Below are 25,250 nucleotides of genomic sequence, written 5' to 3' on the forward strand. Positions count from 1 at the left end.
AGATTCAAAAGTTGAACATTGCTCAACTTTTGAATCCTGGAAATCCTGGAAATCTTCACTTCGCTCCCCCACAATGCAGTTCGGCGAAAAGCGAGGCAAAGTGACATCATCCCATTCAAAGTCAACGGGCAGAGAAGCGTTGGAAGCTGCTGTGTGGACGTACGGTTATACTTGAATCAGCACAACACGCAGTTGAGGCAGCACTTTTTCCTACACAGTAACCAAGGGAACAAAGGCTGACAATCTATAGGGGAGGAAATAACCGAGAGAAACCAAATGTTCCGCTGAATCAGGGAAATCCTTTCCACGGCCCAACAAACAAACAAATAAAAGAGAGAAACGAGTTTTACCTTCTCCAGCTGACTGTGAACGTGCTGAACAATCAGATCCAGAGCTACAAAGTTTTCCCCGCCTGTGAATAAGTTTAAGACACAAACGAGAAGAATTTACAAGAAAGCTGGGTTGTAAAGTTTGTAGCAGAAGACTAAATAAATCAAAATGAATGTCCACGGACCTCTGGGCACCACGATGTCCGCAGCCTGCACCGTGGGCTCGATGTATTGCTCGAACGCTGGCTTTACGAACTTGTTGTATTGTTTGATGATGCCGCTGATGTCCCGCCCGCGCAGTGAAATGTCCCTCTTCAGCCTCCGTATCAGGCGGATGTCAGAGTCTGTGTCCACAAACACCTTCATGTCCAGCAGCTGGCACAAAGGGAACAAAGGCAGTTGCATTTCTATACATCCTAAAAAACAGTTATTTATTTTCTCCTCGACTTCAAAGATAACAAACAAATATGGATGAATGCTTAATGTGTACATTACTTTAGATCTGAACATTTAAGTTTCCCCCTGGTTTGTCAATCAGAGGTCGGTTGCTGCCTGATGCACCACAACAGGTCCCAAATTAAATACTTCACACAAGATACTTCCAACACAATCAGGCAAACATCATATAAAAGGCATTTGCAACCGTGTCTACAATGGCATCATAAACCAAGTTCAATATACCGTACTTTTCGGACTATAAAGCGCACCTACATATAAGCCGCCGCAGCTAAATTGTCCGTCTGTCTTGCTCTCGTTCTGTCTCTCGGTTCCACTTTCACTTTGGCGCGCGACCTGTCTCACTCTTTTCCCGCCGCTTAAAGGTGGCGGGCGCGGACCGGTCCTAGAGCCCGTAGTGTTAAGGTGGTTAATTTTACCTGTAAAATCCATAGATTTAGGAGGTCCCCTAGTGGCCGTTAGCTGTACAAAAAAAATGGGGAAAAAAGTCGCGGCTTATCGTCCGAAAAGTACGGTAGGTTCAGTTCTCTGTAAGAAAACAAAAGCACTTTCTTTTGGTGGTCTAATGCAGGGGTTCCCAACCCTTTTTCCCAAGAGCCCCCCCAAAGGACTCCGGTTGGAAGTTGCAGCAGCAGTGGTATTTGAAGTTTCAAAGTCTCAAAATGCTACAGCTACTGTCACAAACTGGATGAAGGTGAAGTGTTTTGTTAAAGGAGGATGAAAGCGTAATCAAGGAGCACTATGGAGCGACTTTGATGGCTATTGGACTCAGGATTAATTCATTTGGATTCCCGCTGTATGAAGAAATTAAAGGACGGCGCGCAAGTGGAAACAATTCACAAAGGGATTAAACTGTTTAAAACACATGCTCAAAGTAAGCCGGATTTTGCCGATGTGTTTATGTGGATTCAAAAGTCGTAAATAATCTACACAATGGAGGAGAGCGATCTGATCGGAGCAACTGACAAATAATCCACCTGAAACCGGCGTGGACGATGACTGTTTTTAAAAATGCGCTTATCCAGAAAAGCCCGGTTTGGACACTTTACGGGCAGAAGAAACATTTCTATTAAAGAATTATACATTTCTGTCTTTTTATGCCTTTAATTAGTTAGTATTAATCAATTATATTTTATTGTGATGTAGAGACAAGGCTTTTAGTGACAATCATGTATTGCCTTATGTAAAAAAAAAAGGCCTGGCGCCCCCCTGCGATCTTTGGCGCCCCCCAGGTTGGGAACCCCTGGTCTAATGGATAGTGAGGTGGGCTGATGATCGGAAGGTTGTGAGTTCAAATCCCGCCTGGAACACCACCACTCGTGTGCCCTTGAGTAAGGCACTTAGCCCTCAGTTACTCCAGGGAGAATGTCCCTGTACGTCGCTTTGGAATAAGGCGTCTGCTAAATGCCTAAATTGTAAATTGTATTTTTGGGAGAATAAACCCCACAGACCCTCAACTCCGGTGTGTCTCACTCACTAACAACGCAACAAGAACGTTGTCTACAGTAGCCATGAACTCGCATGTATTTTCTTATTCGAGGGGGGGGTGGATGCGTGGACCACCCGATTAGGTTAAGGGGCGTTTTGCTTTTCTTGCCGGGGGGGAAATGAGCACCATAAACAATATTTGCTAATATGGAGACTACTAGTGACTATACAATTTCCCACAATGCAAGATGATATTTTAAAATGTCTTGTTTTGCCAACCAACTGTCAAAAAATGTCCACTCAAAATAATTGTTGCCGATACATTTCTGGATATTTTGACGAGGTGCTTTAGCTCCGAACCCGAGAATACTAAATATGTGATGTGAACAAATCTATTAAAGGAGTGAGGAGCAAATGGCTGACGGACTGTGCAGCCTTCACCTCGAGTCAAAGACAGACATGCTCTGCAGCACACTGAAGGAAACGAGTGGAAAAACGGCTTCGAGTCGCCTCCAAGATTTGACATGTTTACAGCTGAGATGTAGCGTCGGGGTCAGGAGGTCAGGGCATGTCGAGGAAGTCAACATCGTAAAAAGACATTCGTTATCACTGCCACTTCAAACTGAACCTCGAAACAAATCAATGAAGCGACGTTACACCGGGAGAGGAACAAACAAAAAAGAGGCAACATCATCGCTCAACGAAAGAACTGGAGACGCCTCCTGGGATAAAAAGGGGTTTGTGGAGATTTAGAAGGAAGTGTGAAACTCAACAAGCGACGTGTTGCTGGGTAAGCCACACACACACACACACACACACACACACACACACACACACCACACACACACACACACACACACACACACACACACACACACACACACACACACACACACACACACACACACACACACACACACACACACACACACACACACACACACACACACACACCACACACACACACACACACACACACACACACACACACACACACACACACACACACACACACACCTCCAATAATTAAAAAAGGTATTTTATTCTACAACAACATCAAATGAAAATAAAGGGATGAAGATAATCTAATAAATTGTCAGGCTATTTAGAAATGTCCAAAGAGCTGATTTAATGTCCCTGCTCAGAGTCAGAGGGCTCCGTTCACTATTAATCAGCCTGCTCCTCTCCGAGCGGACAGATCCATTACTCAGGTCTGGCTCAGGGAAAAGAGTACGGAGGAAAAACAAGAACATCTCTAAAAATGTTTTGATCGCATCTGAAGTATCGAACATGTGTCCTGCTTTCTGGCATTTCATGAACTATTACAGTTAGTGCTTTATTCACTGCCTACCGTGTGTTGTTTTAAAAAAGGGGTGCTTCATGTTGGATCTTTTAGGCGACAATTAAAAAACAATATGGCAAACTTCACGGTAATAAATGAAACTATATTCTTACCTTCAGCAGCTCCTTGTTGGCAAACGCCAGGATTCCCTCAAAGATGACGACATTGGCCCCGTACACCGTTTTCTGTTAAAAAGAACAAAATAAATCAACATTTATTAAACTCTAGCTCAGCGGTTCCTAACGTTTTTCAACTCGGGGCCCGCTTAACAATCAAAACGTTTTTCGTGGCCCACATTCCACCATAAACAATACGGAGGGTAAATAAAGTTCTGATTGGTCGATTCAGAACATGTGACACGTTGTTAATCCAGAAGAACAGACATTACAGTAATGTTGCTAAGGACATTACAGTCCTTAGCAACGGTCATTACAGTCCTTGACAGCGGTCAAGGACTGTAATGACCATTGCTAAGGACTGTAATGACCGTTGCTAAGGACTGTAATGACTGTTGCTAAGGAGGATCAAGAAAGAGAAAGGAAAAGAGGTTAAAATAAAAAAATATTAATAATTAAAATGTTTCTTTTTGTTTGTGAACTGTTGAAGTGATCCTACTGACTGTATCTTTATTTCTTCTGTTGTCTGAGATGGGAATGTTATCTCCTATACGTTATCGTTATGTCCATGTTTGTGTCTTTAGCCTGGCGGCCCACTTGCAATGCCTTCGCGGACCACTAGGGGGCCGCGGCCCACAGGTTGGGAACCCATGCCCTTTAGTCGAGTTAGTTTAACCCTCTGAGACCCACATAGGACATTTCTGTTTTTGTATATTTTTGTGTTTTGCCTAATAAATTGTCATTTCTTTGCAGTAAAATCAAGTTTTACACATCCCAGAAATCAACACAACCTCAGCTAATGATATGTGTCACTCATTAGAGACTTATATACACTATAATAGGGGATATTTGCCCATAAATAAAAAATAAATAAAAAACGGAGCTTGAATGTTTTACTTATTTCATTAAAAAGAACTGCTAACCATAACATTGAAAGAAACATTCAACATAGAAAATTGCACACATTTATTATCATTGTATCATAACTGATTAGAAGATTCTAACGTATTCTGTTCAATAGTTATGCCCATTCTTTTGGGCAGTGTCCATGGGCGTTTTTTTGCGAAGAATTGTCATTTTCTGTCCTGCCAATTTTGAAGAGTACACATGATATATCATGTCCTCAATCACACATGGCATGCTGAGCAGATTCGTCTGAATTTTCATCAACATTGTCCCCTTGAAAAATCTGCTCCAAAGCCTCAGCTGTAGTAAACGTCTTTGCCGTCCTTGTTTACTTTCAAAACACTAAAAGAACGTATTCCAACTTTTATTTATTTATTTCGCGCGTGGAATTATACCGGCTCTCATTTCAGTAAACATAACATCAGAACAGACAGGCAACCCTCTGAATCAGACTCCGATTGGCTGTGACTGCATCCACTCAGAGTGTCCGATTCAGAAACGTGACTCACTCACTCTTTACGTCAGAAACAAAGATGGTGGATGAGAATAGATCTATAAATGATGAGCGATGCGCCAGAATCAAGGTGAGACCATCCGCAGCATATACAACTTTATGCATTAATTTCACCGAAATAAGTAAACGCCTCTCAATGAAAAACCGAATAGAGTTGTTTAGTGCCGTTTCTGTAGTTGAAGAGGAAAAACACGGCATGTCTCTGGCTGAAACAGCTGAGAAGTTATGACGCTTTGAACACAACGTGATCTTTGGGATCGTATACGGCCCCGTGGGTCTCAGAGGGTTAAGGTGTTTTTGATGCGGTGTGATTTGCTTTATGCTTAGGTATGCGACTGTATTCTTATTTTATTGTTGTTTATGCTGCCTTTGCTCTTTTGTTAGGGCCTATTATTTTTACATTTAAAGTTGATGTGCATTGAAATGTGCCCGATAAATAAATTGCCAGTGGTCGCAACAATCATCCCTCCTGTGCATTGCAGGCGTGAAAAGGTTGCTTTCTAATTTCAGTTTATTATAAAATAACTACGGTCCAGCGCCGACGCCAAATTGCCTTTTCTCAAACAAAACAAAGCTAAGAGAAAAGACTTATCAAGTGTTCATCTTCCAAGGATAAAGGTGTGAAAGTCCATCGCACCATGAAACACACCCACCCCATAAAGGACATTTAATGGTACAGCCCAAAATGTTCTTAATATGTAATATAATCTCAACAATAAAATGCAAATTGAAAAAAAATGAAATAGGAAGAACGCTTTTCCCAAAACCCTGGGCTGTGTTGTTCGTACGTTATGGTTGGTTTGTTCTCCGTTACCAAAAAAACCCACAAAGAAATGTTTTAATTCAAACTTTTTCTGGCTGTAAAACTTCAGTAAGATGGCCACATGTTAAAGCTGAGAAAAAACACACTATTTAATATCTTTGTTGGGAAAGAAAGGTGAATTATAACGAATTAAATTAGGATTGCTCAAATAATAAGTGTAGCTCTTGTACAGTAAATGAAATGCAAACAGAGATCAGCTGAACTACAGAGACACACAACCTCATCGTCAATCTGCTTTATTACTGAGGAGAACAAGAGTGTGTGTGTGTGTGTGTGTGTGTGTGTGTGTGTGTGTGTGTGTGTGTGTGTGTGTGTGTGTGTGTGTGTGTGTGTGTGTGTGTGTGTGTGTGTGTGTGTGTGTGTGACAGAGTGATTAATCACTGTCTCAATCAAAGGCAAAATGGTGCAGAGTATGTCACAATCCTATTACCTTCCTCGGCCCGGCTTCATGCTGAAGGCAGTGGGCCGGACACTTCCGTATTGATCGAAAGAGGGGGGGGGGGGGGGGGGGGGTTGAGGTCGTGTGAGAAAAGCAGAAAGTAAATTCTAGAGAAACAGATAAGTGTTTATCGATTAGTTCATTACCCTGTTGTTAGCTAAGAGATGATTTAGAGCAGTGGTTCTCAACTGGTCAGACCTCGGGACCTACTTTTTCCTTTGTCAATAAATCGCCGAACGACTCAAATCTATTCAACAAAAAATCGTGCTATAATACATATATATATTAGGGCTGTCAGTCGATTAAAATATTTAATTGCATGATTGTCCATAGTTAATCGCACATTTTTTATCTGTTCTAAATGTACCTTAGAGGAATATTTTTATATATATATATACGCTTTCCAGCATACATTATTAAAGTGAAGTACAGTGCATATATCCCTTATATCCCTTAACAGAACTAAAGTATACTTTAAAATAAGGTTTAATGAGGTGATTAGGGATGCATACCGGTCTCCGGTATTACCGAAATACCGGTTACTGGTGGATACGGTATACCGTACCAAAATCATATCCGATTTCGATACTTTAAAAAAAAAAAAATTCGATTTTTTTAATTTAATTTTAAAAGTGAGTCCATGGCCCGTGATGGCGGTGTTATAAATTGTCATAAATTAGACTGCATAATCGGTTTTCTTCATATTTTATGTATTTTTGTTTGTTCAATACTAGAAAGGTAAAAGTCCCACAAATGAACTGTGATGGGATTTGTTTTCTCTCACCAGTGAATAATGTTGATTTTAAAGATGAGATTTGTTTGTGCAATGCCGAGATCTCATGACCTTTATTCTATTATGTATTTGTTCTCTCGTCGAATCTCAGGTTTAACATTAATTATAACGGTGCTATAACGGTCTGTTTGCATGGACAATATGTGCTATTCACGCGGCACACCTGATGTGTTCTAAAAGATATTCCATAATCGGTTTTCTTCATATTTGTTATGTATCTTTCATTGTTTGTTCAGTACTACAAGGTCCAAGAAGTCCCACAATTGAATTTAATATTCATTTGACATGTCAACTATATCGTAAAGCGCTTCATGGGAGTATGCCCCCCCCCAGCCACACACACCACCCCCCCCCCTCCCTCCGGGACTGAGGCTTAATTACATCCACTTCAGTACAAAAGGTACACAGTGATTTCAGGGGTCGTGAGAGGAGAATTCCCGTGTGCTGGTGTCGTGCCTTTCAGCCATGAAATTACATTTACCCAGCAATAGAGAGGAGATGTCACAGAGTGATTCCTCACAAAGCTTCAGGGGGAGGGGGTCCTTCATAATTAGCTCATTAGCAAGGATCCCGATTGGCAACAGATCAAACCTCTAATTCACCCCCAGTGGTTTGTTCGTGCGATGGTAATTACATCGGTAACACTTTATATTTACAAAAGGTACACTTACTCGCCATCAACAAGTTGTCATTTACATATTAGAGACAAACGACTAGCTTATTGGTTATGAACAAGACTTCCCTTTAACATAGGGAACATATTCTTAGTTAGAAATACCTCATTTTGACATTAACCCTTAGAGTTCCATGTGTTCACCAGAATAGACCATATGTGAAGTGTTATGAGAGAATGCCCGATTGAGCACATTAAGACCAACACTCATGTACAACTTCCTTACAGTTACTTGCCATAGATCAGCACTAATTAGAGGGTTATTGAGGAAAAACTCTCAACTAATGGCTCAGTACTGGCAGAATACGGTCATGTAGAATAAGGCATTAATACGTGTTTTATACTGAACAATAAAAGGGCCAATATACTGCTAATACGCATGTTAATTAACAACTAGTAACATGTATAATAATAATAATAATAGTAATATGTGTACCTTAATATAAAGTGTTATCATTATATCTCGTCAATTCCAAAAACTAAAAGAAGTCAATCTGGTCTGGTGCTTTTATTTTGGTGAAGACAGATTTCCATTTTAAACTGAACTGATCATTGTAAAAACATCACATCGATCGTGGTGTGTTTTTTTAAAGGGATCTGTACCAAACAAATATGCGTTTCTTTACGTGCTTTCATTTTAATGAACACAGATCTACAAACTGAAAATGGGAGTTTGCAGTTCTTTAACTACGATAATAATAATAATATATAATATTTTTATAGCGCCTTTCAGGAAACCCAAGGTCGCTTTACAAGTCGGGTAGGGGGGGGGGGAGTAGGGAAAAATAAACCTATTAAACTAACTGGGGAAAGCCTCGGTAAAAAGGTGCGTTTTGAGGGCTTTTTTGAAAATGTCCAGGGTTGGGGCGCTGCGGATTTCGGGGGATTACGATGAAAGTATCTAACATTTCATCACAACAGATCAAACGGAAAGAAGTTCAAAAGTCTTAAAGTCTTTGTTCCTGAAAGTATACTCAGATTAGTTGTGATGTCGAAACCTTATTTACCATCGTCCGGGAAATATCCCTTTTGTCTCCAAACGTAAACATTATTTTTAAACTAAAGCAAAACATCTAAAATGGAGCCCTAAAGTACAAAGCAGGGTTCCTGCAGGTTTCACCAACTCGAATGTAAGACTTTTGAAGACCTTTTTAAAACCACTTTGAATAGAATTTAAGACCTATTTCACGTCAAGAAAGTACGAAGGAAAATTGCTATGAAAGAAGAAATACGTCTCATAATGACTTACAAAGTAAATGTGTTCACGTTCAACATAAGAACGATGATTGAACATAACAGTACACAGAACTGTGTTGGCGTGTTAGACGAAAAGTGTGTGTGTGTGTGTGTGTGTGTGCGCGTGCGTGTGTGTCAGTTAGTGCTGGAGCGACGCGTCGACGACTTCAAAATATCGTCGACGACATATTTCCGCGTCGACGCGTCGCTACACACACGTGGGTGTGTAAACAAAGCAACAAGCAGTTCGCAATCGCACTTCAAACACAATGGAGACTGAAACGGCTACCACCTCCTCCTCACAGGATTGCGCACGAAGCCCTCAAATGAAAACATCTCGCCCTAGGTCTTCAAAAGCATGGGAATATTTTAAAGTTAGTCCAAAACGCAAAGATATTGTCATTTGCAGTCTTTGCCAAATGGAGTTGGCATATCACACGAGCACAACGGCTATGTTGGAACATTTAAAGCGGCAGCTAGCTGTGGTGGCTACCATTAGCAGCTAGCATTTGCTCTCCGATTTTTACATAAAAATGGAATTATGGATTATAAATTCAATAATTTTTTTATACAGAGACGTTAAAAACCTATGGATCAACCGATTCAGCCGCGTTTTTTCTCATTTTAATGCCATTGAACACGTCTTTTGATCAGATTGACAGCTACGGTGGTGAGACGATCTCCCTAGAAGCTCTGTAAAGGTACGTGTTGTGATGACTGTATTTGCTTCCCCTGTCGCGAGTCCGGATCACTCAGTGATGATACTATATACCTACATAATCTGTGGAGTCTCAGCTTTAATCGGATATCTTGTATGTGCAGCTACGATGAGTAATCAGGGTACTTTTATCTTGAGTTCTGTGCCAATGTCCGTTAGCATTTTTCGCTCATGGGTCATTTAGATGCTTCTTATGAGACTTGTGTTTTGGTAAACATGGTTTGTATCGGCAGTTAGCTGAGATTATTTCCGTTAATCTGGTATAACACATTAATAGTTTGTTAAATATTAAGATCCCCTGAGACACAGTATTGTGAAAAAAAAAATGTTTACATTACGTTTTTTTTACATTACGTTTTTTATTAATTGAATAACAGACAAATAATCGTTAGATTAGTCGACTAATCGATCAAATAATCGCCCGATTAATCGTTTTCGAAATAATCGTTTTCGAAATAATCGTTTTCCCCCAGCACTAGTGTCAGTGCCCTGCTGCCTTCGAACCAAGCACTAAATTCGATGTTTTCCAACCAAATACGGTTGAACTTACACTTGCCCATATTTATTTGTAAGTAGATTCAAAGATACCTGAATTTCTGACTTCCGCTAGCTGAAGCTTGGCTGGTTGCTAGGTTACTAGCTGGGTGTTCTCCGATAAGGGGCCGGGGGAAACAAAGTTAGTGATTACTGGTTCCATGTTGATTTATGTCAATACAAATTGTTGGGGGGAACTGAAGGGCTCTTGCCGCACTGGATACTTTGCAGCCCAGACATTTCCCCCAAAACACATTTAGACGCCATCGCTACACAGAAGTACCTTTCAAATCCCATCATGTTTAAGACCTTCTAAATCATATTTAAGACCTTTCTTATTTGATCATATTTAAGACCTTTTTAAGACCCCGCGGGAACCCTGAAAAAAGTAAGTTTCCTACCCATTCTTTGCGCCTGCCGTGAGACGTGAAGTCGTACACGGGCACTTTGATGCTCTTTCCTTTCTTCAGCTTCCTCAGGACGGTGACCAGCAGCTCGAAGTCGAACGCGTCGGGGTGATCGAAGTTATACTCGTTCTTAGCCGCGAGCTCCTGCTCCTCTTTGTTCAACACCTGACACACAGACAAAAGAAACAAGTTAAGCAATGTTCGGGACCAAAGATGTGAACCTTTTTATTTTATATATAGTATTAGGTTGCCGGTGAATGGGCTGCAATTAAAACGGCATTAATGGCCCTTTAGATTATGCAACCACAGCATCTCATGGAGGACTTTACATCTTGGAAGCAAGTGCTGATGTTCAGATTCTATTTTCTTAGTGCAAGAACATTAAAACTTGACTTATTTTCTCCCAGGATACATTTCAATTAAAAAACATTACCAAATAGTGAAGGTTCAGTTAAATAAACACAATAAATATCAGAACATCCAAACTTTCTAAAGTCTGCCTTTCTGAGCTTAGACAATACAACGTGTTTTTAATGTACCCGTGTATTATATCCAGCACTTTCCCGTTTTGTAATAACGTTATTAAAAAGTGTTCGTTGGGAAATCAAAGCAGTCGTATTTTTAGTGGTGCACGATAATTATCGGTCCGATATTAGGAATTATGACATCATCCCGATAAACCCGATAACAGTATTAATATCCCCGATAATATACAATATTTTTTTCACTCGGCTCCTCCCGTGTTGCCAGCACTGTGGTGTTAGTGGTTTAGGAAGAGGGGAGTTCTTCACAAATCCAGCGCTCCCTAACTCACGCCTGGCTGTGACGTGAATGGCGTGCGGCCGTGAAGCCAGGACAGTAAACAAACATGTCGTCGGTAGTATGGGACTATTTCAAAGTTAGATAGTTCGCTTGCTATTTGTATCAACAGATGCAGAAGTTCCACGAGGAGGGAAAAAGGCAACGAGCTATAATACTTCCAACCTGATCAGTCGCCTGAAACATCGCCATGGCTACGATGGTGTGTTCAAAGCGTACGAAGACGCCTGCGCTGCTAAACTAGCGGTGAATCCAAAGCCAGCTGCAAAGGCACCGGGGCTTTTACCCATCCACGAGGCTTTTGAAAAAGGCAAGAAGTTTATTTGGGAAAATAAATCTGGTCACTTTGAAGAGAAACTGTTCTTGGCTTTGTTTTGTTCATAGTAGTAATGCTCATGTCCTTTGCTCACTACTAGTCTTTCTTTTACCAAAAACTACAGGTACATTTAATATATATATATATATATATATATATATATATATTATATTATTATCGGTTATCGGTCTTGAGAAGCAGGAAGTTATCGGTATCGGTTTAAAAAAACCAATATCGTGCATCCCTAGTATTTTGTGATGTTTGAGACATTTTACATTTCCAGAATGGGCTAAAAAAAATGTTGCTAAATGTCTTCTCCTCTCTCCCTCTGTATCCGTCCCATTGTTTTTTACCCATGTCTTCGTTGCATCAATTCAATAAAAGTATCTTCAAAAGAAAGGTGTATCTGCTCATCTGGTAAATTAAATTCAGTGAAGGCGTGATGGACCAGAACACAGGGTACTTCCTTCTGAATGAAGTGCAGCAACTCCACCTGCTTTAACTCAATATGTATCGTTATAGATTTGCATTTTAAAACATATACGCAATGCATTTTCCCATCTTTAATCGAACGCAACAGTTCTCTATTGTTTGGAATTAAAGGGACATTGCATCATCATTGACACACAGTCCTTCTCCTCCGGTAAGCTTCAGCTTTTCCCACTTATTTTACTCACTAGAGTTTAATTGATTACAACAACAAGGTCTAATATATATATATATATATATATATAGAGACATGCAGACATAATGGGCTCTGTAGGAGTATGCGAGTACAGAAACAATCGACATCTGTTCTCAGAGGAGAGGGGGGGGGGGGGGGTAACTGATATAAATTGATATTGGGTTCAATCAGTTATTTACTTATTACGCTGAAATCATCACGAAGGACCGACGACGAGTTATCTGAACTGTATTGATTCTATAATTAAATGTTAAAACACTTTTAATCAAAGCTCTTAATTCTGCTTTTAGTCGCAGTAATCATGTTCACAGCGACCGAAGAGGTTCATTGGCACATCTACACTGCAGCCGTGCCCACATGACAATAGGGCGGTGCAGGGTGACATTTGGGTTCCCTCGACAAAAAGCAACGGGATTTCTTCACAGGATTCTGGAAAATAGCTGGAAATAAGGCCCGTGGAAAACGAACCTGTTTGATTACTGCACGTTTTGTTCAGCCGGATAATATCCACATGTCTACGCTACTTTCATAATGTTCTAAATCATAAATCTAATCGCCAGAAGCTAAATGCTAACGTTATGCTATAAAGGAACTACAGCCGAGTCCAGCAGCACGACTTCAACGTCTCGCCAACTTAAGATCCGTATTCAAAACTACAGATTCAAAATGGTACGAGTTGAAGCAGAACATAAACTAACTTCGAAGAGTGTTTACGTGTTCGGGCGTAATGACGTAAAACGGCCTCCACGACTTCTGTAGTCCTATTCAGCCACTCGGTAACGACCATCGTTTCTCAGACACGTCTCACTGCTGATGATTTAATGTCGTAGAACAAAACGTGATCCGTCTCTTCAATGCGTCTCAACCACAGACCTGAGTTCCAGATATTTTCTTATGGAGAGATCCCATTGGCTGAGACGAGGGAACAGGAAGTGGTAAAACGCGAGTCGGGGTTTTAGGAGGCGACCCTCTATAAAAGCCTTGAATCTTCTATACCTTGTAGAACGAGTCCATGGAGAGCAGAACCACCCAGGGGACGTCCAGCGCTTCGATGATCTTATTGGCTACCGTGGTTTTACCCGAAGCACTTCCTCCACACAGACCTGCACGAGAAAACACACAGAACCACAGCACTGGGTCAGAGTCTCATATATTTAAGAATGGAAGCCACATTCGATCGTACTGTAGGAGCAAAAGGCTCGTCCAGATCTCCCGTTTAAAACAAAAGCACAAACAGCTCAACTCAGGAGGAAAGAAAAGACGTTGTTCAAGATTCTCAATTGTGAGGATTACCGGTTTTTAATCTTTAACAGAACAGTTTGAGAAATACGTAATCACGTAGGCTTTAACAAGTGATGATGGGCAGATTAACTGATTTTAATCTCGTTATCGACAAATCCTAAAAGCACGAGGCAATGCAAGTTAATACAGCATGTTTGGCACCTTTTAACAACAACAAGGCAATCAAAGTACTTTACGAAAGATAAGCCGCAACAACAGAAGCAGAAGGTATCTTAAAGAGGCCGGTGAATCTTCCTTGTGCCGGAGTAAGAACCTTGAACACAAACTGCTGGCACCAGAACCACCGAGTCTGGAGCCGGTTCCACCTCAGCTGACCTCCTGGGCGAAAGACCACATCCATCCTTCAGAACAACGATCCTGGGAGCCCGGCCAGAGCCAAGCTGGATCCATGTCCTGCCAACGTGGTGTGTGTGTGTGTGTGTGTGTGTGAGTGAGTGAGTGAGTGAGTGAGTGAGAGAGAGAGAGAGAGAGTGTGTGTGTGTGTGTGCGCCTGTGTCAAAACTGCTGACTGGGAAACGGAGTGAAATAAATCACTGCAGCGCTCCTTATGTCTGCGTACGAATAGCTCCTCGGACGGGCTGGAGAAAGACTGGCGCCAACAAGATGATGAATGATCGGGGGAAGGTTCCACTAGTTACTGTGTTCCTGTTGATTCAGCATAAGTGACCAATTGTAAGTAAGTAAGTCACATTTATTTATAAAGCGCTTTTCACAAGAGTCACAAAGTGCTCGACACAGCATTAAAACATCATACCGATAAAGACGTGCTAAAAACACAACAAATATACACATATTGTGTCAACAGGACTGTTAAAGCAGATACAACTGTCTTTTCTATAAGCAAAGAACAAGAAAGTAGCCGTATCAAACCCCTGATGGCAGCAGTGTCAGTTTGAGATACAGAAAGGTCCCACGGCAACCGGACAGGATCATTGGGACCTATTGCTTTTCCTCTCCTCTATCGACTCTCTCCGTCGTCCATTAACCTTTAAAGAGGGTTGTTTCCCCCTCCATGCTCCGTCAGTCCCCCCCGCTGCAGCCTGGCCCTTTCAACCAGAGCCGCATCGACTAACGTGCAGCCGAGTGAGAAACCAGTCACAGCGTCCTATTGACAAAAGCAGACTAAAGATAACGTCCAGGAAAACAAATTGAATGTTGATGATGAACCGAATCAAGGGTCAGATATTCACATACAAAGTTTAGCTATGTACTCCAGTGTGTCGCCTAGGGGGTGCCCAACCGGTCCGGGGAGATTCCCAGTCGATCGCGAGATGCGTCTAAAAATAGAACAACAACATTCTGTTTTATCGTCAATGTCCCGTCACATAATCTTCCTGTGCCAGAATAATGCACTTGAACGCATCAAAGCTTTGTGATTGGCCGGCGTGACCCCATGTGTCGGGGCGTGGCTGGTGGGCAGTGGTTTGCTGACGTTGTCCGTGGCAACAGGAGTGACAGTCCGCACACACACAAGACCGCAATTATGGCAGAAGCAAAAGAGCCCAACATATATAATTTTCACTCCGAGTGGGAGGATGATTATTTCTGTATCTATTCCAATTCAAAGTCCATCAGTCTCATCTGCAATGCGAGCGTGGCTTTATCGAAGAAGGGTAATTTAGGAGCGGCATTTCAAAACAGTGCACAAACGCTACGAGACGGAATTCCCTCCTAATTCTGCCCTACGCTCCAAAAGGGGAGGGGCCTGAGAGGACAGCTAAAGGGGAGGGGCCTGAGAGGAGAGCTAAAGGGGAGGGGCCTGAGAGGACAGCTAAAGGGGAGGGGCCTGAGAGGACAGCTAAAGGGGAGGGGCCTGAGAGGACAGCTAAAGGGGAGGGGCCTGAGAGGACAGCTAAAGGGGAGGGGCCTGAGAGGACAGCTAAATGCACAGCAGTCCATTTTCACCAGGCCCAACAACAAGAACAAGGCTGCTCCAGAGCATCTTATCGTGTCAGTCACGTTCTTGCGAAACACATGAAGTCTTTCAAAGACGGCGAAGTTGTGAAAGAAGCTTTCCTGGAGGCTGCCGACGCATTTTTTGGGGGCAGTAAAAATAACAGTAGCATTTCAACAGGTTTTTGATTCAATAAAAACTCAAGTTAGATACCGTTATTAATCAGCTGTGAGTTTTAGTTTGTTTGAACTCATTCATTATAATTATTGTACAAAATGGTATAAGAATGCAAACTTAAATTGATTATAGTCTATCATCAATTCAGGTTAAGAAACTAGTGTTACTTGCATCCTATTTTAAAGGCATTTCTTTTTATACTCGACTAAAATGCAACAAAAAAGGGTTTGATTTTATTAATTTTGTCTCTTTTATTGCACGTTGGCAGCAGACTCCTGAGTAGCTTCAGATCTGAGTTGTCTTATTAGTAAGCCTCATTTATACTTTTGTAGCAACACTATTTTTATTTAATGGCAAAGAAAGGGTTCAGAGTCTTTTCTTTTTTGTGTCATATGTGGCAGCACTGTTCAATGTTTCTTGAAAACATTACCCACTGTAGTGACGTGTGCATAAACTCCAACTCTGTATCAACAACTCTGTTGTGTAACTTCAGTTAAATACTTGTATGTGTGTAGATTAGAAAGAGGTGATATAAAGGATCTGCAGTATTTTATGAGGTATTAATCGTAAAAAGGTCAGTTTCATACAAGTAGAAGTGTGTATTTACCTGGTAGTAGGCTGTCAGTAATGGCTACACCTCTACTTGGAATGGTAGATCTCGGCAGACTGGCAACTTTAAAAGTAGCTCTCGGTTCAAAAAGGTTGGGCACCCCTGATTTAGGGTCTTATATATTATGTTGCATTATTGGAGGAGCCTGGGACTTCACATTTTCCTTGCCATGTCTTCATTGTAGCAGCTAGGGGTGGGAATCGCCAGGCTCCCCACAATACGATGCTATCGCGATACTTAAGCCACGATACGATATTGTGACGACCCCTGCCTCGCTATCTCTGGTGGTGTGTGTGTGTGTGTGTGTGTGTGTGTGTGTGTGTGTGTGTGGCCCTTTAACGACTCTTCCTCGGTTTGTGCTCACGGGGATTGAGGACACCTGGCGGCTGGAGCTCGCCGGATAAAGGACCGGGCCGGATCTCGCTGACAGGACGTAACTCGAAGAGCAGCCACGACCAGCTGACATCTGGCTTCGTCGTTTGTTTCGTCTGTGTCCTGCAGCAGCAGCAGAGAATAAACTCTTTCTATTCACGGCCTCGTTTTCTGTCCGTTAGTCGTGGCTGAGAGCCAAGCCGTGACAGCTGGGGGCTCGTCCACTTCTTTTTATCTGTGATGCAGCAACGGATAGGTGAGATTCGTGTTGGGTTTGTTGGTGCGTTGCATGTGGAGCAGTGTGGAGTTTCCCCTGGTAGGTGGTAGCGACGGTTCCCTTGGGATCGTTGAGCGGGGTGTGTCGTGTTGCGGAGAAAGTGGTTGAAGCTTTGGCTTGGGAGCATGGCCGTGGTCTCAGTAGTGTTGCTAGCTTGCTAGTCGCTTTGCTGGATTAGCGGTAGGGCTGCCAGAAACTGACCATGTGTGTAGCGTGCTGCAGCAGCAGTCTGCTCTGCGCAGGCTTCCTCCAAGTTTACAGTCAAACAAACTGGTGGTGTGACCAATGGCCATTTACAATTATTAATACTATTATTAGTATATATATATATTTATATATATTTTGGTTGAAACTAAGCCAGAAAAAAAACAAAAACATAAATAATAAAAAAAAATATATAAATAAAATCGATTTTTAAAAATAATATTCGATGATGGAGACTGTAACGAATATTCGAATAATCACTGGCATCCCTAATTAGCGGTCTCCAGTACATAAATACCCACCACAAGTAACTGCATGAAGACTAGGGAGGAGATGAGTCAGTGGGGAAACTCCAATCAAAAAATTAGGGTTCCACGTTTTTGTTTTCGTCTTTCGGTTTGACGGTCCGGTGTTGTCTTCCGGTGAGGGGTCGGTGTAAATTAAGATGGCTGACGTAGAGGCATTTATTGAAGCCCCGTCTCAGGAGTCTCTTGCCACTTTCTCAAGAGAGCAGCTGCTCTTAATTGCTGAGCATTTCTCCGTGTCTATTGTCGGCGATAGACAACGTAAAAGACTCCATCGTGTCGACATTAAGGGAGACAGGAGTGTTTGCTGCAAAGGAAGAGGGGCTTTTGTTAAAACCTCTTCTTCAGGCTAGTGCACTTTCTTTTGAGCAGCAGAAGGAAATGTTGTCGTTGCAGCTGGAACATTGCGATATTGCAAATCCCATGCGTCATATCCATGTCCGTCCGTCTTCCCTTCCTGGTTAAAAAATGTATTTGCAATATGAATAGTTAATGTAAAAAACCCAATTTGTGTTCTTTGTGTGTCTTAACGTAACTTGCCGTTTTATATACGACCGTCTTTCGGAGGGATACGCTACACTTTATATATAAAAAAAAAGTTTATATGATGAAATATCGATACTTGGCATCCGTGTATCGATAAAATATCGCCACGCAAAGTATCGCGATACCATGCTGTAGCAACTGTGCATATTGCAATAAAGCCTTTGAATCTTGCACCACAGCAATAGCGCTGAATCAACACTAAAACAGGTGCACCTATCCGTGGCTGGACCTCTCACCAATAACAAAGGCCTCCTTGAAGGTGGTCCCGGTGACGTTGTACCACGGGGGTCTGCCGGCGGTGTAGATGGTGCGCTTGTTCGTCCTCAGCAGCGGAGGCTCCGATTTGGACTGGCTGGTTGTCCGTTTCCGTGGTGACCGAGACGGGGTCAAAGGGCAGCGGGGGGCACAGTTCGGGAGGCCGTCCAGGGAATCATCTCCACTCCCACTGGAGGGGAAGAGAGCAGAACATTGACATGTTTTCTGTTCAGGTGATGGGTCTTTAGTGGCGATACGATAACACTTTAATGGTGCTTCACAGCTGCTCCATGTGTCACATCAACAGACACATATCAAGACACGACACATGAACAACAGACATACCACAGAGAAAACATTTCAATGACCCTTTAGCGTGCTTTGATCTGGGTAGGATTGTATTCACTGAGGATTGACTGGAGCTCCATTTATAAGCACAATAACAGCGTCTGCTTTACTGCAGGATATTCTTAGACCAAATACCTGTGATTCGTCAAGTTTCCAAAAGGCAGGGCGTTATTTGAGGGACCAGACTGGGCACTAAAAATCAATACAAATCATAATCATGGTTAATAGAGGGAGCCAAAATAGTGACAGATTTCATACAAGCTTTACAACACAACATCACATATGTTTAGGTATATAGTTTAGGGCTGCAACCCTACTATTACATTTAGAGATGTCCCGATCCGATCACGTGATCGGGGATCGGAGCCGATCACGTGATTTTCCAAAAATCGGGGATCGGGATTTTTTTTATTTTTTAGAAAATATATTTTTTTTAATTTAATGTTACAAAACAAAAATGACCATGTTCACGTCTTAAAGTCATCCTGAGGACTTAGTTTTGGTTTAAAATTACACAACATCATGTATGTGTTGCTTTCTTTGGGCTTGTTTTCAGACCTGGTTGCTTATTCCTCTCAAAGCTGGCAACAGAGTGGGCGCAGTGTCTAATAGTAGCAGCAAGCTAACGAGAGGCTACGTTCAGCTGGTGACTCGGGAGTCGGGACAGAGAAAATGTCAGGAGTTTGGAAGTATTATAAAATTGAAAGCGAAGGCAGTGAAACAGCCAGATGCAATGTTTGCAAGGCAGAGGTTCCGCGTGGTGGAAAGAACAGAGCTACGCTCAACACGACCAATCTAATACGCCACCTGAGAAACAAACAACAACACGACGAGTATACAGCGGCCACTCAGGTAACGGCACTGAGACAACCGACACTTTCAGAGACTTTCAAAAGGAAAGAGAAACTGCCCCAGAACAGAGAAAAGGCCACAAAGATAACAGCCCAGATAGCTGACTTCATCGCATTGGATGACCAGCCGTTATCTGTTACCTTTTTTCTCTCTTAATGCATTGCATAAAGATCGGATCGGGAAAAATCGGTATCAGCAGATTGTCAAAATCAAATGATCGGAATCGGATCGGGAGCAAGAAAAGGTGATCGGGACATCCCTAATTACATTTTAATTAAAGATTAATCTGCCAAATATTTTCTTGATTCATCGATCAGGAAGATGTCAGAAAAGCCAAAAAGGTTTTCTTTAATATGATATAAAACTGAAAACAAATAGTCTCATATTTGAGTTTTCGTTACATATTTGTTTTCACAAAATGATTTGATGTTGAATTGAAGAGTATTTGATACCTTAGTAGCAGCGACGTGCAGTCAGAGTCATACTCCAATGTAACGGAAAGACAACTAAAGAAAAACTAAATTGTAATAATAATAAAATGTCTCCACTGATCTGCCTCACCTCAGAATGCGTCACCCCACAGAAACTGGCTGGAGCGCGGGCCCTAAGCGCATGCCTGCACCATCTCACTGTATGTCACCAATGTAATGTTTGTAGATCCCTTTATTACATTTATCCTCGCCATCCATAGTCTCTAAATAACTTATTTCACGTATGATATTTAGGCTCGCTGGTCTCATCGTACAACGGCAATGAGAAAAGCACCAGGGGAGGCAGCCATAACCTCTGCCGCACTGAAGGGGGCGCACGTGAGCCTACAGGTTCTTGTTGCTACTGTTATTCTACGCAGAGACGGTAGACGCAAACAACAAACTAGACTTTTGAAACTACAGGAAGATAAGGAGGACTTTTACAAAAAAGTAATAGAGATTGTTGTCCAGAAGGAGAGCATGGACTTCATCTTCAAGTCAAGGTGAGACCCCAATTGTAATGAACATGGGATCTTACTAAGAAAGAACAATCCAATATTTAGATTTCGGGTATCCTTTTGTTGAACGGTCTGTTTAAAATGAATCGAAGCATCAGACTAAAAACGCTTTTGAAAATAACCGAATATTTCGATTACGGTCAAAATATAATATTTGTAAATCTGACTCTGAAATAGTCCGTGCCTCACCAGCCACGAACCTCACCGCATGTCACGGTAGTGACTATCAGGGATCAAAATAAATAATAAAAGTATTTTCTGAAGACTTGACTGAATCAAACCAGTTGACTGTCAGTCACAATTCCATGTAACCGACATTTTTGGTGCATCCATCTGTAACCATGACACTGACCAGATGTTTCCAGTTGCTGTTCAATGAAGGTTGACACCTCAGCCACATCGGTTTTATTCTTTCGACGCCAGAGCTGCTTCTTGCTTAAAATCCTTTCAAGGGTGCGTTTGCTTAGTACAACTCCATGTGGATCAGCAAGCAAATTAAGTATTTCATCTGTTGTGAATCCACGTTTAAACTAGTCCTCAATGTGCTCACAATCCATTTCAAGATAAATAGGAGAACTCGAGCCAAAGAGCTGCTAGTTTGTCTGTTGTGACAAAGTATCTAATTATGACTTTTGATCTCATAATGACTTTTGATCTCATAATTATGACTTTTGATCTCATGACTTTTGATCTCATAATTATGACTTTTGATCTCATAATGACGACTTTTGATCTCATGACTTTTGATCTCATAATTATGACTTTTGATCTCATGACTTTTGATCTCATAATTATGACTTTTGATCTCATGACTTTTGATCTCATAATTATGACTTTTGATCTCATGACTTTTGATCTCATAATGACGACTTTTCATGGGGATTTTTATTTATTTATTTATTTATTTTAAGTGGCGGAAATGGGCTTCCACTTTTTTTGAATGTTTATTAGTATATGTTGCCATCAGAAATGCCATTTAAGCTCATAGCTGGCCCCGTGCTGCTGCTCAAATACAGGCAATTATGTTGTTTGGTAGTATCTGCAGGCTCCACAAAGCTAAGTAAGCCAAGGTGAGCTTTTTTCTGATCCCGCATAGCTACTCAAAGAAGCTATAAGCGGGCAGAAAATGGCTCCATCAGGACCTCTGACTCTTTGGCCCAAATGTGATCATTTAAAAGCCGTTATTTAAGATGTTTGTGGAGCTGCAGATGCTGCTCTGTCCTGCAGAGAGACGAGAGGGAGTCTGTGGTCTTCAGTGACTCTCTCTGAACTTTCTCTCCACAGGGAGGTCTGCTGTCGGTGTGGTTGAGGGGGAGGAAGGGGGAACTTGCCAACTCTCCCCAGGAAAACACACCGCTGCCTGGACTCAGCATGGCACAGGGGGGGGCCAGCGTTCACATGAGTAAAGCTGTCATCACGTGGCTGGGACATTTTGTGCACTGTGATTATATCAGGTCAAAATAAACGTCTAAATCTGGCGGTGCATTGTTTCCTTGCTTATCCTAAACATGTTGAATGTAAAAACAGTAGAGTCTGCAGGCCAAGAGGTGCTTTAGTGGGCATGACATTTACAGAAGAAAAAGGGCTTTCCGTAACAGTTTGAAATACTTCCCTAGCAGCGATTTGTAGTATTTAATAAAACCCAAACTGAACCCAAACTAACTTCTCTCATTGTGGTGTAAGTGTCTTGCACTGAAATGAATGAATGTACTGTAAATATAAGCTTCTCTCAAACTTATTTGTGTAATTTCTTGAAGTAATAACTATCCAAATGTCTGCTTATCTGATGAATAAAGTTTTCTTTCAATACGTAAGATGCTTAATGTTCTTTCACATTTAAAAACTGCTGCTGCTGTTTAATTGTTGTAATGTTCAATGTGGGTGATTCTATGAAGCATTTGATTTTGTTCCTTTGTTACTTTTTATGAAGACAATGGAGAAAGCCTTATAGAGCTTGCTACCACAATTCTGACAGGCTAATTAAAATATACCTAAGTGCATAAGATAAGGATTAATGCTTCAATAGCTTACATTTGTATTAGGCCCCGTCCACACGGAGACGAAAATGAAAACAAACCGATGTCGATATCAAAAAAGTCTTCCGTCCACACGGAATCGGCTCAAGAAACGTATCCGTTCGTAACACGAGACCGCTCGACCCTGCTGGAGACGCTGTAGTACATATGCCTGGCCTGTAAGTGGCGCTGTACTTCCGACACAAAATACACCAAAAGCAGCGACGAAGCCCCCCTGAGCATGGTTGCCCATCTGGTTATTCTCCGCAGTGGATTTAGCAACATGTACTTCATGTAGATCTCCATGTCCACTTGTTGCTGATGGTTGTGGTGGAGGAGCTGTAGATTTGGCACCAACATCTGTAGCATGGTCAGTAGCGTCTGGAGCATGAACGCAACCCTGTGACCCGCCATTGTTGTTGTTGGCGAAAGGCATCAGCAATGACCCGGGTGACGCGGGGGTGAGCAGGAGAGGCGGGGCTATGATCGTTTAGGGCAGTGGTGGCCAACCCGCGGCTCTCGAGCCGCATGCGGCTCTTTGTCTAGTTTCATGCGGCTCTTCAGTTCATATCGAATTTTATATGTGTGAGTTTTGGGGGAGAGACACTGACTCCTGACTAGTGTTGCATGGTGTACCGATACTTGAAAGGCATACCGCGATACTCTGCCGTTAAAAACGTTACTATTCCTCCGTTTCATTAGTATCGGTACTTTAAGAATGACGGGGGAAAGTACTCCGGTGAGAAAGCGCCGTTTTAATAAGAGCTGTGTGTGTTCAGCGCTCTGCTTCCACTCCCTGCCTGCAGTCCCGCCCTCTCTAGCACGCTCCAAGTCCCTCCCCTCTCTCGTGCACTCGGCCACGCGCTAGCTGCCAGAGCATGTGAGAAAAGGAGAAGCATGGCTGCAAGTGGGAGTGCAACTGCCGCTGCGCCTCGGCTTGTTGACAAAAAAGACGCCAGAAGCGAAATGTGGAAGTATTTGAGCGATATCTCTGACAGTGAGGGCAAGCCTGCGGACACCACGAGGCCCGTCTGTGAGAAATGTATTAATTTGATTTAATACGAATTCTTGTCATTTATTTTATTTATTGTTCTCATTGTTTAAAAGTTTGTGTTATGGTTATGGTTCTGGTGTGAAATAAAGCACAATAATTACATTTAAGACCGTTTCCCTCTTTTTAAGAAAATAATCGGAATCGCAATTCTTGACTTGGTATCGAAACCAAAATGTTGGTATCGTGACAACACTACTCCTGACAGTTAAACCTGATATTTAGTAGGTCTGTTAAGTATTGAATGCTGATCATTCTGACGTAATTTGGCCGGTCAAAGTTGCTTGGGCTCGGATAAATTCGCCCCGTGTTACTTTCGCCCCGTGTTACTTTCGCCCCGTGTTACTTTCGCCCCGTGTTACTTTCGCCCCGGCTCTCCCTACGTGTGTATGTGTGGTGTCAGGTGTCAGTATGAGAGGATGACAGAGCGTCTAATTTTGATGTGGCCCAAGAGCCAATCACAATAATACCTGCGATGCAGTGAACCAATCACCTTTGAGGGGGGGGGGGGGGAAACCTATCGTTGATTAAACACTATCCAGTGTTTCCCTTACCGTTGTCTTGGAGGGGCGCTGCGCCCCGCCAACGGAGCCCCGCGCCCCCCCTGAAATTCAAGGTGTCTAAAAAAATATATATAATTTTTTTTTTTAAATATATATATATAGCACCAAATTGCAAATAATCTATGACTACTGTCACTTTTCACATTGAACATGTGCTCTTTTATTAAATAAACTAAACGCTTTCATCTTAAGTTGTGAGTTTAGTGTTTTTGACCCTAAGAAACACTGATGCATTAATCAATAACAATAATCCACAGCTCCTCTCTCTGCTCCAGAGGATTTAAAATATATATCCCAATGCCACAAAAACGCATCAGTGACGTGGTTGAAATCTTGTCTCCAGAAAACAACAAACTGAAACAAGCGGTATCAGTGACTGTGTTTGATGTGGCTCTTTGCAGTAACAGAGAAAAAAATGTGGCTCTTAACCTCTGACTGGTTGGCCACCCCTGGTTTAGGGCGTACACTGGGGCTGCTCAATTAATCGTATTTTAAATCGCAACGATTACGAAAACAACGTAATTGAAATAAAACGATTATTTTATTATTATTTATTAATTAAATTTTTTGTATTGGTTTTTCAGTTGAATTATACTTAAAGTTCAGGGTAATCAACTGTTAAAAACATACTGTTCACATTTTTTTTTTCAATAAATGGATGTTTTCAAAGTAAATAATCGTTTTTTAATAATCGTGATATCAATTATTGACCCAAATAATCGAGATTATGATTTTTGCTATAAACGAGCAGCCCTAGCGTACACACGGTGCCGCAAGCGTTAGGTTACCAGACCTTCCCACTTTGGGATGCGTTATCGTTTGAGGGCTCCGTTTCCGCCTCGTCCATACGATAAAGAACTATAGTGGAAAACACCCATTTTCGTCTCCGTGTGGACGGGGCCTTAGTCAATCCATATTAACCTGACCTATTTCATGCCAGAAATGACACATATCCCC

The 25,250-nt window shown here is 41.9% G+C and overlaps 1 protein-coding gene across 4 annotated transcripts in view; it reads right to left on the reverse strand.

Annotated features, from left to right (window-relative positions):
* LOC117439781 (uridine-cytidine kinase-like 1) overlaps window positions 1–25,250 on the reverse strand; it is a 41,049-nt gene that overhangs the window by 14,776 nt on the left and 1,023 nt on the right. For 2 of the 4 annotated variants that reach the window (XM_034075851.2, XM_034075852.2), the window contains exons 2-8: window positions 18,960–19,016; window positions 18,458–18,666; window positions 13,531–13,637; window positions 10,709–10,879; window positions 3,669–3,740; window positions 515–704; window positions 351–412 (exon numbers count right to left, since the gene is read on the reverse strand). In XM_034075851.2, the coding sequence (XP_033931742.1) occupies window positions 351–412; window positions 515–704; window positions 3,669–3,740; window positions 10,709–10,879; window positions 13,531–13,637; window positions 18,458–18,666; window positions 18,960–19,016 (868 nt within the window). The remainder of the gene's footprint in view (window positions 1–350; window positions 413–514; window positions 705–3,668; window positions 3,741–10,708; window positions 10,880–13,530; window positions 13,638–18,457; window positions 18,667–18,959; window positions 19,017–25,250) is intronic. The other 2 variants (XM_034075853.2, XM_034075854.2) reach the window with 1 other exon arrangement.

Source organism: Pseudochaenichthys georgianus, chromosome 24, assembly GCF_902827115.2.
Source record: "Pseudochaenichthys georgianus chromosome 24, fPseGeo1.2, whole genome shotgun sequence".
NCBI lineage: Eukaryota > Metazoa > Chordata > Actinopteri > Perciformes > Channichthyidae > Pseudochaenichthys > Pseudochaenichthys georgianus.